The sequence below is a fragment of the Rhinopithecus bieti genome, unplaced genomic scaffold (assembly GCF_001698545.2).
Source record: "Rhinopithecus bieti isolate Rb0 unplaced genomic scaffold, ASM169854v2 scaffold_23507, whole genome shotgun sequence".
NCBI classification, from domain to species: domain Eukaryota; kingdom Metazoa; phylum Chordata; class Mammalia; order Primates; family Cercopithecidae; genus Rhinopithecus; species Rhinopithecus bieti.
This window is the reverse complement of record NW_016810727.1, coordinates 2,495-20,060: the sequence shown is the minus strand read 5'-3', so window position 1 is coordinate 20,060 and position 17,566 is coordinate 2,495. Positions and strand designations below refer to the sequence as shown.

Below are 17,566 nucleotides of genomic sequence, written 5' to 3'. Positions count from 1 at the left end.
GTCTACAAAATCAATGTTGCTTTAAAAAACACAGGGCCGGGCGCGGTGGCTCACGTCTATAATCCCAGCACTTTGGGAGGCGGAGACGGGCGGATCACGAGCTCAGGAGTTTGAGACCAGCCTGGCCAACAGAGTGAAGCCCCATCTTTACTAAAAATACAAAAATTAGCCAGGTGTGGGGGCAGGCGCCTGTAGTCCCAGCTACTCGGGAGTCTGAGGCAGGAGACTCTCTTGAACCCGGAAGGTAGAGGTTACAGTGAGCCAAGATCGCACCACTGCGCTCCAGCCTGGGTGACAGGGCAGGACTCCGTCTCAAGAAGAAAAAAAACAAAAACAAAAACAAAAAACCTGATTAATGGCCAGGCACGGTGACTCACACCTGTAATCCCAGCACTTTGGGAGGCCGGGGCAAGTGGATCATCTGAGGTCAGGAGCTCAAGACCAGGAGGCCAACACGGTGAAATGCTATCTCTACTAAAAATACAAAAATTAGCCGGGTGTGGTGGCACGCACCTGCAATCCCAGCTACTCGGGAGCCTGAGGCAGTATTGCTTGAACCTGGGAGGCAGGGGTTGCAGTGAGCCAAAACTGTGCCGTTGCACTCCAGCCTAGGTGACAGAGCGAGACTCCATCTCAAAAAAATAAATTAATTAAATAAAACATACATATTTATTATCTTTCCTCCTTATAAAATTAATGCATGTTTTTTGTTTTGTTAAAAAATCAGAGAGGCTGGGCGCGGTGGCTCAAGCCTATAATTCCAGCACTTTGGGAGACTAACTCAGGCAGATCATGAGGTCAGGAGTTCGAGACCAGCCTGACCAACATGGTGAAACCCTGTCTCTACTAAAAATACAAAAAAATTAGCCAGGTGTGGTGATGCACGCCTGTAATCCCAGCTACTCAGGAGTCTGAGGCAGGAGAATCACTTGAATCCAGGAGGCAGAAGTTGCAGTGAGCCAAGATCGCACCACTGCACTCCAGCCTGGGTGACAGAGTGAGACTCTGTCTCAAAAATAAAATAAAATAAAATCAGATATTGCTATTTTTCATGTTATATAAATGATTACTTTTGTTATATAATATTTGTATTTCCTTTTTATAGTCTTTGTCTTTATTCCCACTGTTTATCAGGAATTCTAAATGTATTAAGGAAGTTAGCTCTTGTAATATATAAAAATGTATAAACACAATTTCCCACTTTTTCTTCTGATTTTAGAACACTCTTTGAAAACACTTGCCCAAAATAGTCTTTCAAAATAAAGTATTAATAATCTGTCAAAGTTTATTTAAAATATTTTAAAGACTGTTACTAAAACATGCATTAAACCAACAGTGACTAGAAGATGATATAAAAGGTGGATGTGTAATTTAATTTCTACTCACATGTTTGGTAGAAACTTACCATTTTTTTTTCTCTTGTCGAATGATATTATGACATTCTGCATGTAAAAACTGTAAGTGGTCTGCTACCATTCGTTGCTGACATTCATGAATCACTTTAGTATATGAACTTGGATGTAGGTATTTTCGACATCGAATTTCTTCATCTTTTAGTCTACCTAGAACCTACAGAAATATATTCTTACAGTCATGAACACAAAGTTTTACTATGAGGAAAAATCTGTAATATCAGCAAGTAATTCAGCCAAATTTTAATGGCTGAATTAAACATGGCAAAGGTAATAAGGGTTACACAAGCAATTTAGACCCACATTCCATAAATCATTTCAAATTTTTATTTAAGCTAGGAGCTGTCATCTACATTCCACCAGTCTTATAAGCAAGAACTAAAGTTAAAGAGTCTGCATTTTGTCTTCATTTACCTATACCATCATCGAATTACATGGACAACATAACATGTAACAGGAAAAGTGGGTACAGATGATTAAAAATCAGAACAGGTGATCTCTGTATGAATAACTATCAAATTAAAAAGTAAATTATATTGAGATCAAGTAGATGAATCTAATTATTTTACGTTGGTTTCTCTTCTTGTAAATGGAACTGTATGTACATGATAGTTAACTATCGTATTAAAGATTTCATTAAAATTTTTGAAAGTAGGGGCCAGACACGGTGGCTCACACCAGTAATCCCAGCACTTTGGGAGGCCAAGACAGGTGGATCATCTGAGGTCAGGAGTATAAGACCAGCATGGCCAATATGGCGAAACACTGTCTCTACTAAAAATATAAAAATTAGCTGGGCATGCCTGTAATCCCAGGTCCTCAGGAGGCCGGGGCAGGAGAATCACTTCATCCCGGGAGGCGGAGGTTGCAGTGAGCCGAGATTGTGCCACTGCACTCCAGCCTGTGTGACAGAGAGAGATGTTGTCTCAAAAAAATAAAAATAAGGCCAGGTAAGGTGGCTCATGCCTGTAATCCCAGCACTTTGGGAGGCCGAGGCAGGCAGATCACATGAGGTCAGGAGTTTGAGACCAACCTGGTCAACATGGTGAAACCCCGTCTCTACAAAAATACAAAAAATCAGCCAGGCGTGGTGGCAGGTGCCTGTAGTACCCAGCTACTCAGGAGGCTGAGGCAGGAAAAATGCTTGAACCTGGGAGGAGGAGGTTGCAGTGAGCCGACATCACACCCCTGCACTCTAGCCTAGGCAATAAGAGCAAGGCTCTGTCTCAAAAAATAAATAAATAAAAATAAAATAAAAATAAAAAAATAAAAATGTTGAAAGTAAATATACATTTAGTCATAGTCAAGTGTGTCAATCAAGACTCATTAAAGTTTATCCTACGTAAAGCGCTGAGCTACAAATAACACTGTTTAATATTAACAAGAACTAGCCAATAAGGAAAATAACCAAAGAATTTGACTAATTTCTATCTCAAGACAAAATAACAATATATACACAGACAAATGCACAGGCTTGGAAACACTCTGTAACATGAAACTGTGTAATTAGAGTTTCTGAAATTAAGTGTTCCCAGGAAACTACATACACCTGGCACTTTGGAGAGTGCTGCTGAGTTGGCCTGGGCACAAGGAGTGAAAATCATTCCTGGAAAGCATATCAGAAATTTTCTATAAAACTGAAGCTCTAGACAGCAGGGTCCCACAGTCCTATCTTTCTTATTGTGTGACCCTTTGAAGCCAGGAGTTCAGGGCAAAGTCATAGACTCAGGTTGGGCAAGAAGGGGTCTACAGCAGCGGTCCCTAATCTTTTAGCCACCAGGGACGGGTTTGGTGGAAGGTACTTTTTCCACAGACAGAGTGGGGGCGGCATTGTTGGGGGCAGGTGGCTTCCAGATGAAGTATTCCACCTCAGATCCTCGGTCATTAGATTCTTCTAAAGAGCGCACAACCTAGACCCCTCGCATGCAGAGTTCACAATAGGGTTCACGCTCCTGTGATAATCTATGAGAATCTAATGCTGCTGCTGTGACAGGAGGCGGAGCTCAGGCGGTAGGTAATGCTCACACAGTGGCTGCTCACACAGCGGCTGCTCACTCCCTGCTGTGCGGCCAGGTTCCTAACAGGCCACAGGTCAGTACTGGTCCTCCCCGGTTCCTAACAGGCCACAGGTCAGTACTAGTCCTCAGCCTGGGGGTCGGGGACCCCTCGTCTAGAGGACAAAAGTGTTCACCACATATCACATCAGCTAAGAAAGGCATTTTGGTTAACAATAAATCCTTTAAGGGCTATTTTTATAACAAATAAAAAGGATTAAGCCTATTAGTCATTCAGAGCATACTACAGTGACTTTAACCTGCTCGCTAAAATTAACTTATGCAACAGGAATTACAGTGGGTCTGAGAGAGGTGAAAGAGGATGAAAGAAGGAAAACATAAAACAATGATAACTTAGGGGAGAGAGGTGCATATCAAGAGAAACGTAGACAAAGTTGGACTGCCCCAGTGCAGGGCTTCAAACAGCTGTAAAACCACTGGGGGAAGGAAAGGCCAAAGCTAGAGGAATGCAGCAAGGGAGGCAGGAAGGCTGCACTGACTCATCTCCCAATTAACTAAATGGAGAACAAAGTCCAGGATTTTGCCCTTGAAGCTAATATGGTCCAACATTATTCCCTGAAATGAGCTTTTCTTTTTCTTTCTTTTTTTGTCAGACAGGATCTCGCTCTGTCGCCCAGGCAGGGGGGCAGTGGTACAATCTCGGCTCACTGCAATTTACGCCTCTCAGGCTCAAGTGATCTTCCCACTTCAGCCTCCCAAGAGCTAGGACTAGATGACCACGCCACCATGCGTGGCTAGTTTTTTAACTTTTTGTAGAGATGGGGTTTTGCCACGTTGCCCAGGCTTGTCTTGAACTCCTGGACTCACGTAATCTGCCCGCCTCAGCCTCCCAAAGTGCTGCGATTACAGGTCTGAGCCACCGTGCCTGGCCTGAAATAAGCTTTTCTAATAAACACTCTTTTCCAAACATAATTTATTCCAATGCCCCTCCCTCCCTTTTAACACCTTGAGATGTAATTTACATATTATATAATCCACCCATTTAAAGTGTGAAATTCAATGGTTTTGGTATATTACATTATCAGTGCTTTAAATTGTGGTAAAAACATAGATAATAAAATTTACATTAGCCATTTTTACATGGGCAATTCAGTGGCATTAAATAACGCTCACTGTGTTGTGCAACCACCCCCATTGTCTGCTTCCAAATATTTTTCATTACCCCATCAGAAACTTTATAACCATTAAGTAACAAATCCCCACATCCTCCCCCCCCCATAACCTCTAATCTACTTCCTGTCCTTCTGAATTTGTCTGTTCTAGATATTTCCTATAAATTGAACCACAGAATATTTGCCCCTTTGTGTCTGGTTTTTTTCACTTAGCATAACATTTTCATGGTTCATTCATGTTGTGTCAAGTATCATAACTTCAATTCTTTTTTAAGACTGTGTGGTATTGTGATATACATGTACATTGGTTTTCATCTGTGGTTCCTGGTTCATAACTCCCTTAGTCCTAGTTACAGTCTTTAGTTACAATGTTGAGTGTGTTGAGTCTCAGGAAACAGAATTTCTCTCCTACTCTCCTTTCACCTGCCTCAAGGCAGGACTCTAATCTTGCCCTACCTTTCTGACTGTGGGTCATAAGACCCTCCCCAGAGAAAACCCCACCCTGTACGCTGGGGGAAAGACTACTGACATCATGAAGCTTCCACAAAAATCGAAGAAGACTCAGTTCCACAGGGACAGAAGCTCCTGCACTCGGGGATGATTTCAGATCTTGCCCTATGTATCTCCTCAAGTGGTTGTTTAATTATATCCTTTGAAATATCCTTCTTAATAAACTAGTAAACACTGAGTGTTTCCCTAAGTTCTGTAAGCTGCTCTAGCAAATTAATGGAACCCAAAGAGTGTATTGTAGGACCTCAACTTGAAAGCCAGTCAGTCAGTAGTCTGGAGGCCCAGCCTTGTGACTGGTGTCTGGGGGTGTGCAGGGCAGTCTTGGAGACTCAGCCCCCAATCTGTGCGATCGGCCACTATCTCAAGTAGATGGTGTTAGAGTTGAACTGGAGGACACCTGGCTGGTGTCTGCTGCTTGGTGTGTGGGAGAAAAGAGCCACAACTTTGTTTACAGAAGCCTTCTGTGCTGATGAGCGTTGCTGTGATGTCAGAGCAGAAGAAAAAACATGGTTTGAGAGTTTTTCACTACACGGGATGAATAATATTCCAAAGGACGTATGTATCACATTTTGCTTATCCTTTCAACTTCTGACAGACATCTGGGCTACTGCCAGCACTTGCCAGTGGCATCTTTTTGAGAGCCAGATAGAGCAAAGTGCATGTATCACAGATAATCTGTGTGCGATTCTTAGGGCTGGATCTAGAGATTTCAACAAGAGTCTAAGGTGCAATAAGGGCTAAGAGCTTAGAACCACTGATCTAGTATAACCTGAACTTAATCGATGGGGGTAAAGTTCCAGATAATTTGCTCAGGGGACAGAGCTAATTAGTAACAAAAGCAGGAAGAGAGTCAAACAACTAAGACCTTTAGATCTGGGCTTTGTGGACGACAGAACAGTGTATCGGTAAGCACTGATGCTTTGTAACTTGTGGCCTACAGATGTAGGAGGACAGCTCATCCACTTACACGACTTGAGCTTTCCTGGCTACATAAACTAACACAAATCATCCAAAATAAAATGCCTGAAATACAACACTGCAGATAAAAAAAAACATGGCTAGAAATTCTAATATAGCTTATATATGGTGATTTAATTTGTATGACCATTTTTTTTCTTCTACTACTGAGAAAATATAAATGGAATTTAACATATGATAACCAGTATGTACTGGTTTAGTGATCAATTAAAATTTCTTGGTTGGGTGCAATGGCTCACTTCTATAATCCCAGCACTTTGGGAGGCTGAGGCAGGAAGACTGCTTGAGTTGAGGAGTTCTGAGACCAGCCTGGGAAATAGCGAGACCCCATCTCTATAACAAATTTTAAAAGTTGCTGGCGTGGTGGTGTGCTTGCCTGACTTAGTCCCAGCTACTAGGTAGGCTGAGACAGTGAGGACCACTTGAGTCTGGGAGCCATGATCCCAAGCCAACTACACTCGTTGAGGGCATCGCGGAGCAAGCCATGTCTCCAAAAAAAAAAAAAAACCACTCATGTGGGGTTGTCTCTCACTTTCGCAAGAAACTTACAAGACAAAGAGGTGACTATCAAATGCTCATTCTTAGACATTACTATATATTTCCCTCATATTTTTCCTCTCATTTTAAATGAAGAAAAAAACCTAACACAGATGCTATCTGCACTTATCCTATTCTCTTATACAAACCACTAAGCATGGAAATCCAGTTTATTATTCCTGCCAAAAAAAAAAAAAAATGAATGTACATAGATATAATCCAGGCAGTCAGGTTTTCAAAAGCAATCAATTATGATGAACACTGGAAGGTACTGTTTTCTCAGGAAAATGTTACAACAAGAGCAATGACTATAACAACGTTTATTGTTATAATACTATACTCAGAGTTAAAGATTAAATAAACCATCTTTTTCCACCCCCCCCCCAAAACTAAGGAACGATGTTAAATAAACCAGGCCAGATACAAAAATAGATAAACATATTTAATATGGTTTATTTCTTATCCTTTCCCATATACTGTTGATAGCAGTTTGATTCTTGCAATAAATTTGAAGCTTCTTGTTTATATACTCTTCCTGTTTCAGTCAGAAAGGGAGATTCAAAGATTCCTGATAAACTTGAATAAATCAATTTACATCATATAGAAGAAATTAGAACAAGCAGTTTAAAAATTAACAGTCTGATTATTTATATTTTAAGGAGGCTGTTTACCTTTAAGGGATTTTTTTCCTTATTCTGTCAACATGACAAAGGGAGTTAATAACCCCATGGATTACTTTCTGGTTTTGGGTCTTCTCCACCACGATCACTAAAACAAGGGGATAACACAAATACAGAGATATAATATATCTATGGAAATATACCAAAGTATGCCAAAATATGGCTTATTCCATTGAGGTCTAATCAAAGGTGTAAAGAACTATAAAAGATACATGCAATGAATCTTATCGATTTTATCTATGACAGCTGAGTTAATATTCTAATGATAGTTAACGTATATTAAACGTATACATTAGGATGTCATTTCGAGAAATAAAAGGAAACTGATTGTAAAAGTTCAGTACTATGGCCAGCTACTAAGATGACACTTCTTATAATTTTAACAAAGTAGATTACGAGCCATCAATCAAACTTTTACTGGTGGTTCAAGAGCTTGATTTCATCACTACAAACAATACAATGTCTTAATCGTATTAAATCATGTAGATGATGTTAGATTTTCTTATTAAGGAATATGAAATAGAGCCAGGCACCGTGGCTCAAGCCTGTAATCACAACCACTTTGTGGAGGCCAAATGGTGGGAGGGGATCCCTTTGAGTCACTGAGTTGTGAGCGTCTTGGCAACACAGTGAGGACCTCATTTCAGAAAAAAAAATTAGCCATGCACGGTGGCACGCACCTGTGGTCCCAGCTACTCTGAGAGCTGAGGTGGAGATTTCCCTTGAGGTCTGGTTTGGGACTAGCCTGGGCAACATAGAGACCCATACAAAAAAAAAAAAAACACAAAAAAACCAAATCTTAGCCTTGCATGGTGGCACAACGCCTGTGGTCCCAGCTACTCTGTGAGGCTTGAGGTAGGAGGATCCTTTTAGCCCAAGGAGGAGTTGAGGCTACAGTGAGCCATGATGCCCACCGCACTTCAGCCTGAGGTGACAGTAGTAAGACCGTCTCAAAAATTTTTTAAAAAGAAAAATAAAATTAGAAAAAAAGTTTTGTTTAAAGCCACAGTAAAATAATCTAGCTCTAAATTGGGATTTTTTTGACTCTAGTACCAATGCTCAAATCAAACCATTATGTTTTATCTCACTACACGCACTCTTCCAACCTACTTTAAAATAACTTCTTTGCATTAATGTCACAAAGAGAGCAACAGAAAACACATTATCATCATTCCCTAGTAGGAGCTTCTTGCTCTTTATATAGGATGTAGGAATTTTCTATCATTTAAGAAAGGCATCAAGGAAAAGCATCCAGGCAATCACCTTTACATACTAGAGTCCTTCCCCGCCTCTGAAGCCCTCTAGTCCTCTTTGATTCTTCCTTTAATTATTTTGATGTTCTGGGAAACTTTTTTTGGACATGAATTAATATGGCTACAGTAATTCTGTCATTCATAGGGAATCCTGATATCTTGATATTGCTGATTAGTTCATATAATAAGGTCACACATGTGAGCTCATTTCCATGGCTTGGGTCACATGTGTGACCTTACATAAGCCCACATTCAATCTGGTGTAATACTGATCTGAACTGTTTTCTCATGTTCTGCTTGTGGTGGAAGAACAGATACTTTGGAGGACATACTGGCAAAACTCTAAGTGTACATACTCTATGACCCCAAGCAAACATCTGCATACGTGCACAACAGAAACAAGAGTGGTGTTAGTGGAAAAACTGGAAGGAACCTAATATACGCCACTAGGAGAAGAGTTTAATAAAGTGAGGTAGGCCTCACTAGTTTAAGCCTAAGTTCATTCTGGTAAAGTTTAAAAAGCTAACTGGCCAGGTGCGGTGGCTCACGCCTGTAATCCCAGGATTTTGGGAGGCCAAGGTGGGCAGATCACCTGAGGTCAGGAGTTGGAGACCAGCCTGGCCAACATGGTGAAACCCAGTCTCTTCTAAAAATACAAAAATTAGCTGGGCATGGTGGTGCATGTCTATAATCCCAGCTGCTCAGGAGGCTGAGGCAGGAGAATTGCTTGAACCTGGGAAGAGGAAGTTACAGTGAGCCAAGGTCATGCACTGCACTATAGCCTGGGCGACAGAGCAAGACTCCATCTCAAACAAAACAAAACAAAAAACCCCCAAAAAACTGGGTTATTAAAAAGGAAAGAAACAAACAGTTATTTTGCTTTTCCTATATGAACTTACCATTGGGTAACTAAACAGCAGGAGAGAAGAAGCATATCATGGATAAAATTTTCCAGGTAATAAAGTAGAACAAAATGATCAATAACTCTAAAAAGCAGTTCTATAATATGCTGACTAAATTACTAACTTCTTTATTTCCTTTAACAGACATTCCCACCTAGAAAACAATTTTAAATACACAGAATTCTATTCATTGTAAAAGAAAGATGTGACTCACATCAGAAACCCTACCTCAACCTCCATATTTGCTTAATTCTCTATGATAGTTGCTCAATTCTGTGAGTGAACACATTAGATTACAATAAAAAATAATTTGGTTAAAGATTTCTAAATGTCTCCCCCTCCAAGGGTTCTGCACCTATTTCAGTCTAATCTAAAAACACTTGTCTCCCAGAAGAAGGAAAGAAAAAAATAAGAGTAGAATAATGAAAGAGAAAACAACAACATACTAGAGATCATTTAAAATCAAAGTTAGGGCCGCGCATGGTGGCTCACTCCTGTAAACCCAGCACTTGGGAGGCAATCATTTGAGGCCAGGAGTTCGAGACCAGCCTGGCCGACCTGGTGAAACCCCATCTCTACTGAAAATACAAAAGTTAGCTGGGCGTGGTGGCGGGCAACTATAATCCCACTTACTCAGGAGGCTGAAGCAGGAGAATTGCTTGAACCCGGGAGGTGGAGACTGCAGTGAGCTGAGATCACACCATTGCACTCCACCCCAGGCGACAAGAGTGAAACGCCATCTCAAAATAAATAAATAAAATAAACATAAAAAATAAAAAATAAAGCCAAAGTTAGTTCTTTAGGGGGAATAAAATCCAACAAAATATATACGCCTCTAATAAAAGCGATCAAAAAAAGAAAATGTGAATACGCAATATTATGAATGAAAGGAAGACATTATTCCAGGTGAAAATGAAAACAATGTCTTCGCCAAATCATCATGATCAAAGTTATCACCAATGAGAAGTCATGTTGACACCATCTATTCCTTGATACAATCTGATAAGAAGGGTACATTACCTTCTGGTATTTTCCAAAATCCATAGTCTCAGTCTAATCATAAGAAAATATCACAAAAACCAAAATTGAGGGACATTGTATAAATACCTGACCACTACTCTTTAACATTTTTATGGTCATATATGAAAGGAAAGGGTTCCACAGAATAGAGACATGATAGCTAAATGTGATTTTGTGATCTGGATTGAACGAGAACATCAGTGCAAAAGCAAATGCAAATAAACTGTAGTTTTAGTTAATAACGATACACCCATTTTCATAAATACACTATCAGTTGTAACATTAGGGGAACCTGGGTATGAATCTAAAATTACCTCAAATAAAGTTTTTAAAAGAGAACACTGTTACACAACTATTTCCCAATGATTTTGCAAAAAAAAAAAAAAAAAAAAAAAAAAAAAAAAAAAAAAATTCACAACTGATTTAAGAGGAAACACAAGTCTGACTAGTCTTAAGATCTGAAATAACAGAGGCATTGTTAAAAATCTTATACAAACAAATCATCTTACAAAGAAACCCCAGGTACAGGTGGTTTTTCAGTTTTACTAAACATTTAAGAAGCTGATAATCCCAATTGTATGCAAACTTTTCTACTCAAAAGAAAAAGAGGGAAATACCCAATAGTTCATTCTACAAGGATAAGCTGGATGCCAAAACCAGACAAAGACATTACAAGACAGAAAAATTACAGGCCAGTTCCACTCATGGGCATAGATGCAAACTTCCAAATAAAGCATCAGCAAATCAAATTCAACAGTCTATAAAAACTATAATGGACAAGGATCAACCTAGCCTTTATCCTAGTTATACAAGCATAGTTTAATATTAGAAAATCCATAAACAAGCTAGGCACAATGGCTTATGCCTATAATCCCAGCACTTTGGGAGGCCGAGGGAAGCAGATCACCTGAGGTCAGGAGTTCAAGACCAGCCTGGTAAACATGGCGAAACCACGTCTTTACTAAGAAATACCAAAAATTAGCCGGGCATGGTGGCAGACGCCTGTAATCCCAGCTACTCGGGAGGCTGAGGCAGGAGAATTGCCTGAACTGGGGAAGCAGAGGTTGCAGTGAGCCAAGATCATGCCACTGCACTCCAGCCTGGGCGACAGAGTGAGACTCTGCCTCCCCACCTCAAAAAAAAAAAAAAAAAAAAAAAAAACACACACACACACTTTTTTGTAATATCAGTGAATATCAAGTACCCTGAAATAAATCTAACAAAAACCACACAAACCGCTTATAGAAAACTCTAGAATAAAGTTAACTAGGAGATACTAAAGAAGGCATAATAAAGAGAAAAAGATGCTATGTTCATAGATAAGAAGACTTAAAACTGTGAAGACGGAAACTCTCTTCAAACTAACTTATAGATTCAATTCAATATCAATCCCACAGAATTTTTTTTTTCTTTTGAGACAAGGTCTCTGCTATCCAGGCTGGAATGCAGCAGCACGAACATGGCTCACTGCAGCCTTTACCTCGAGGCGCAAACAATCCTCTCACCTCAGCCTCCCATGTAGCTGGGACTACAGGTGTACACCACCACACCCAGCTAATTTTATTTTTATTTTTGTAGAGACAGGTTCTTGCCATGTTGCCCAGGCTGGTCTCAAACTCCTGGCCTAAAGTAGCCCTCCTGCCTCGGCCTCCCAGAGTGCTGGCATTACAAGCATGAGCCACTGTGGTTGTCTCCACAGAAAATTTTGTTTTAGGAAAGGGGTCTATAACACTTACATGAAAGAGCAAAGGGCCAAACAACAGCAAGAACACTTCTGGTTTCTGGAGGGCAAACTTATCTTGCCAGATATCAAGCCTTACAATAATAAACACAGTGAGGCATTGGCACAGGATAAACAAATTGATTAAGAGAACAGAAAAGAGTTCTGAAACAGAACCACTCTTGTAAGAAACAGAGAGAGGGTGTGTATGTCATGACTGTCTTGCTCTTGAGTTATTACTTCAGAACATAAAAAACTTTTACTGATTCATCAAATATTAACTGCAGAGACTTATTTCAGATTAAAATTTGCTAAGCAATTCCCTGATTGGGGACAGAGAAACCCACTAAGTAAATGCAAAAACAGCAATTCTGGCCTTGGGATTCCATAAACCTTCTTAAAATTATGTAACAATTTTGTGTGCCTATGCATACCAAGCATTTTTATGTCGGGAGGCTCCACAGCTTTCATCATGACCCTAAAGGAACACAAAGGTCCCTCCAAAAGAGATGAAACCACTGCACTTAAATAAATACAAAGGTACAACCAGTTTTCAAAAGTTACAAGGAGGGGAAAGGAAGCCTACGGCAAAAGGAAGAAAATAAAAAAGGAACATTGATATTTTGTACACTGTTTAAACTGAAAAAAAGCTATTTTATTTTGAAATAATTACAGACTGAAGGGAAGTTGCAAAAATAATGAAGAGAGATCTGATGTACCCTTCACCTGGCTTTCTCCAATGGTAGCATCTTACATAACTATGGTACAGTATTAAAATGAGGAAACTGACATGGGTGCAATCTATAGATCTTATTCAGATTTTGCCAGTTTTTACACACAATCATTTGTGTTTATGTGTGTATGGTACTATGCATGTAATGTCATCACATGTCCATATTCATCTCACCACCACCATATTCAAGACAGAATTGTTCTACCACCATTAAGGAATCTCCCCATACTCCCACTTTATAGTCTCACACCAACCATTAATCTCTTCTTGTTTAAACTTTTAGAAAGAATATATTTTTAAGTATTCTACCTACTTTTGCAATACATCCAAAGGAAAAAAGGAAACACTCCAATAAAAGCTTTATGAAATATGTGGAGAATTATTTATTGCAGACCAGTACCTCACAAATACTGGTCTGAACTGGATGCATAAAAACATCTGGGGAGCTTTATAACAATATAAGCTCTTACTCTCCCTGGAGTGTGCATCAGTAGCTATGGGGGAGAGCCAGATATCTATGTTCAAAATGCTCCCCAAATGTATACCCATATGAACATGTGTAATACTATACGTAAATCTGTATACAGATATGCATGTCCATATAAATATATATGTACTAGTGTGCACACATACACAAATGTAAATGCACAGAAAATTTTTATTAGAACACACTGTAAAATCTTAATAGCAGCTTCCTTCAAATAGGAAGGTACGAGAAGAAACCAGAACTTTTTTTTTCTTTCCCCCGAGACGAAATCTTGCTCTGTCTTTGAGGCTGGAGTGCAGTGGCGTGATGTCAGCTCACTGCAGCCTCTGCCTCCTGGGTTCAAGCAATCCTCCTGCCTTAGCCTCCCAAGTAGCTGGGACTACAGGTGCGTGCCATCATGCCCAGATAAATTTTTTGTATATTTGGTACAAACGGGGTTTCACCATGATGGCCAAGCTGGTCTCGAACTCCTGACCTCAGGTGATCCACCTGCCTTGGCCTCCCAACGTGCTGTTAGCAGCTGCGCCCAGCCTTCCCCTCCCCTCCCTGCCTTTTTTAACACAACAAGAAAATGGGAGACTGCTGAAGGTTCTCTGGGTTTGGGCTAAAGTCTCTATGGTCCTCTTAACATCGCCCAGAAAGGTTTCTTACTTTTCTCTTTAACCTTCTGTACATTTCAATTCTTTTTTTACAATCAGCATATCTTACTCTGTAATTTTTTTGTAGAAGGAAAATTGCTTCTACTAAACTTTCCCAGTGTAATCTTGATTTTCATTTGCCACATTTGAGAAACTATGAGCACAGAGTAATGTATTTTTGTTTGTTTGTTTTTGCGACAGAGTTTCACTCTTGTTGCCCAGGCTGGAATGCAATGGTGCAGTCTCGGCTCACTGCAACCTCCACCTCCTGGGTTCAAGTGATTCTCCCGTCTCAACCTCCTAAGTAGCCGGCACTACAGGCACCCGCCACCACGCCTGGTTAATTTTTATATTTTTAGTAGAGACAGGGTTTCACTAGGTCCAGTTTCACTAGGTCCAGGCTGGTCTCAAACTCCTGACCTCCAGTCATCTGCCTGCCTCAGCCTCCCAAGGTGCTGGGATTACAGACGTGAGCCACTGCACCCGGCCAGAAATGTTCTTTAGAGACGTGTAACAGTATCTAGGAACCCAGGGATGAATATGGGAAAAGGAAAGTGTCAATACATCGACAGGAAATCAAATTTGTGACAAGCTCTGCTAGACCTGAAAAGAACTTATTCTGTAAGTCTGGTTAGCACCTTCTACAACAAAGTTGTAGGTATGCACAATAAAATACTTCTCCTTTAGTAGAAATGGCAATAAGATGCAACTTGAATGAACTATTTCTAAAAATGTATGAATATATGGGTAAGACCATAGACTTAGGGACCAAAAAATGACCTAAGTTTTAATTCCAGTTCTGCCATTTACTACTTACATGACATAGGTAAGTTGCTTACTCTCTCATGTCTCATTTTCCTCACTTTTAAAATGAGTTTATAACATTCACCATCATATCCTCTTATAAGGATTAGATAAAATACATATGGAGAGTTTCTACTACAGCTTCTCAGACATGGTAATGGAAGTTATGGTCTGACCATATTAGCTCAAACAACAATGCGTAAAGAGTTAAAGTAATGCAGTGGAAAGACCCCAAGTGGAAGGCTAAAAGCATGAAGCCCATTTCATTAGCTACATTCAAGTTTTCAACTCATTTCTCTTTGTTGAAATTCAATTTATTTACCTGTAAATAAAACTTGCTGTTTCCTTAAGACCGAATAAAAATGTGTGTGAAAACACTAGAATATTCAAAGCATTATAAAACTGAAATGTATTCCCCACTGAGTTAAAGGTATTGGAGCCAGGAATGGAAGAAATATTCTGTGCATAAAAGACAGGCATAGGCTGGGTGCAGTGGCTCACGCCTGTAATCCCAGCACTTTGGGAGCCCCAGGTGGGCTGATCACAAGGTCAGGAGTTCGAGATCAGCCTGGCCAACATGGTGAAACCCCGTCTCCACCAAAAATACAAAAATTAGCCGGGCATGGTGATGCATGCCTGTAATCCCAGCTACTCGGGAGGCTGAGGCAGAAGATTTGCTTGAACCCAGGAGGCAGAGGTTGCAATGAGCTGAGATCATGCAATTGCACTCCAACCTGGGCGACAGAACAAGACTCTGTCTCAAAAAAAAAAAAAAAAAAAAAGGCATAAAGGCTGGGCATGGTGGTTCACTCCTGTAATCCCTGCACTTTTGGAGGCCGAGAAAGGCAGATCACTTGAGGTAGGAGTTCAAGACCAACCTGGCCAACATGGTGAAAACCAGTCTCTACTAAAAATACAAAAACTAGCAGGGCATGGTGGTGCCCAGCTACTTGGAAGGCTAAGGCAGAAGAATCACTTGAACCCGGGAGGCGGAGGCTGCAATGAGCTGAGATCGTGCCATTGCACTCCAGCCTGGGAGACAGAGCGGGACTCCTATCTCTAAAAAAGAAAAAAGGACAGGCATAATGAATTCAGAGTTAGAATAGCCCAGATGTGAATCCTTAGAATTATTATTAGATGGATGTTGGAGTCAAATGATCTGAGTCAGATCACCACCATTGACTTTGCCTGTCAAGGATGTCATGCATGTAAAATGGTGACACTAATAGTATTAGCCTTCTAGTGTTGTAAGGATTAAATGGGAAGATGCATGTAAAAATTTTAGAACAATGCTTGGTATGCAGTTCCCATGTTTAATTTCTATTATTAATATGTCTTAGTTTCCTCAACTTTAACATGCAAAACCCTACCTAAGAGAGCTGTCATGAAGAATAAGTGAGATCTCAGTAAAGTATATAAAACAATGCTTTAATGGAAGCCGATTATAACAACAAAAATAAGACAAGCAGACCAGATAATCTATCTTTTCCAGAATTAATATGCTATAGCTGTATCATTTTCTTACATATTTTCATCACATTGATTTTCAGCAAACTAACAATCACACTTAAGAAAATTTACCAGGTTGGAACAAAATTATATTAAAAAAGATATTTCATAAAAGTACATTTGGAAAGTATAGCAGTATTGTCATTATACTTTTAAGTACTTGAATTCCAAGTCAAAAGAAAAGTTAGTATATTTTAGCAGAAGGAATTATATTAGAACTTAGAAGTTTTGTTGGGCGTGTTCTTTTAGCTCATAGTTTTGTGAAGAAAAGAGGAAGAAAAACAACGGGTTACACCCTAGTGCTTCACTATTGCCTTTCCTCTCCAGCTCTCAATCTCTAAAAACAATGGAATCATTCAAATGGTCAGCAACAATTTTAAAATCAAGTTACCAGTTGCTACCACCTACTTTCTATTTGGTATTAAAATTTAAAATATTCTCTTATCCTCTTATGTGAGGCGTGGGGTGGGTGTGTGTGTTTAATCCCTTACTTCCTCCCAGGAGTCCCATACTAAGTACCATGGCTTTGACAAATTATTCCTCATATTTAAAAAACTCCTCATTTGGGTCTTCTTGAAGAACACAGATACAGGTGGAGTGGCCATTATTACACCACAATTCACTGGTCTAGATAACTCCTGTAACATCAGTCCCAGTAACCTGGAATTTATTGGATATGTATTTGTGTGACTGACAGAGTGCTTCTGAGAGTCTTTGAGCCAGAGATGATCCAAGGATGTTCTATTCTAGACTGCACAGGAAAATATTCTTTGTACTAAATTGCATTCACACAGCACTAGGGAAAAAGCATCAACCACTCTGAGCCATGGGTAGAGTGGAAAACCATTTTCCCATAAATTTGTATCACAAAATTAGGCAAGTTATTGATTATAACACTGAGGCTAAGAGGTAACCAACTAACTAGAAGAATCTGTCTTCCTGAATAGGCAGTCCTCACTGGGATTTAAACAGATAATATGTACAAGCAACTCAGGGCGCTGCCTAGAAAATCTAAGAGGCTTCGGCTCTGAAAAGCACATGAATCACTTCCCTCAGATACTTATTTATATACTAAGTATATTAGGGTATAAGAAAAGACCAGAGCTCCCCACACCAAAAAAAAAAAAAAAAAAAGAAGAAGAAGAAGAAAATGAAACAACTTAAAAATGCTGGCACTTAGAAGTAAAATGAGGCTC

At 39.8% G+C, this 17,566-nt stretch overlaps 1 protein-coding gene across 1 annotated transcript in view; it reads right to left on the bottom strand.

Moving 5' to 3' along the window:
* The window catches only part of CUL2 (cullin 2), a 29,159-nt gene extending 27,579 nt beyond the window's left edge, over positions 1 to 1,580 (bottom strand). The window contains exon 1 of the mRNA XM_017892682.1: positions 1,406 to 1,580. Coding sequence (XP_017748171.1) covers positions 1,406 to 1,448 — 43 coding nt within the window. The 5' untranslated portion in view covers positions 1,449 to 1,580. The remainder of the gene's footprint in view (positions 1 to 1,405) is intronic.
* Between the last annotated feature and the right edge of the window lie 15,986 nt (positions 1,581 to 17,566).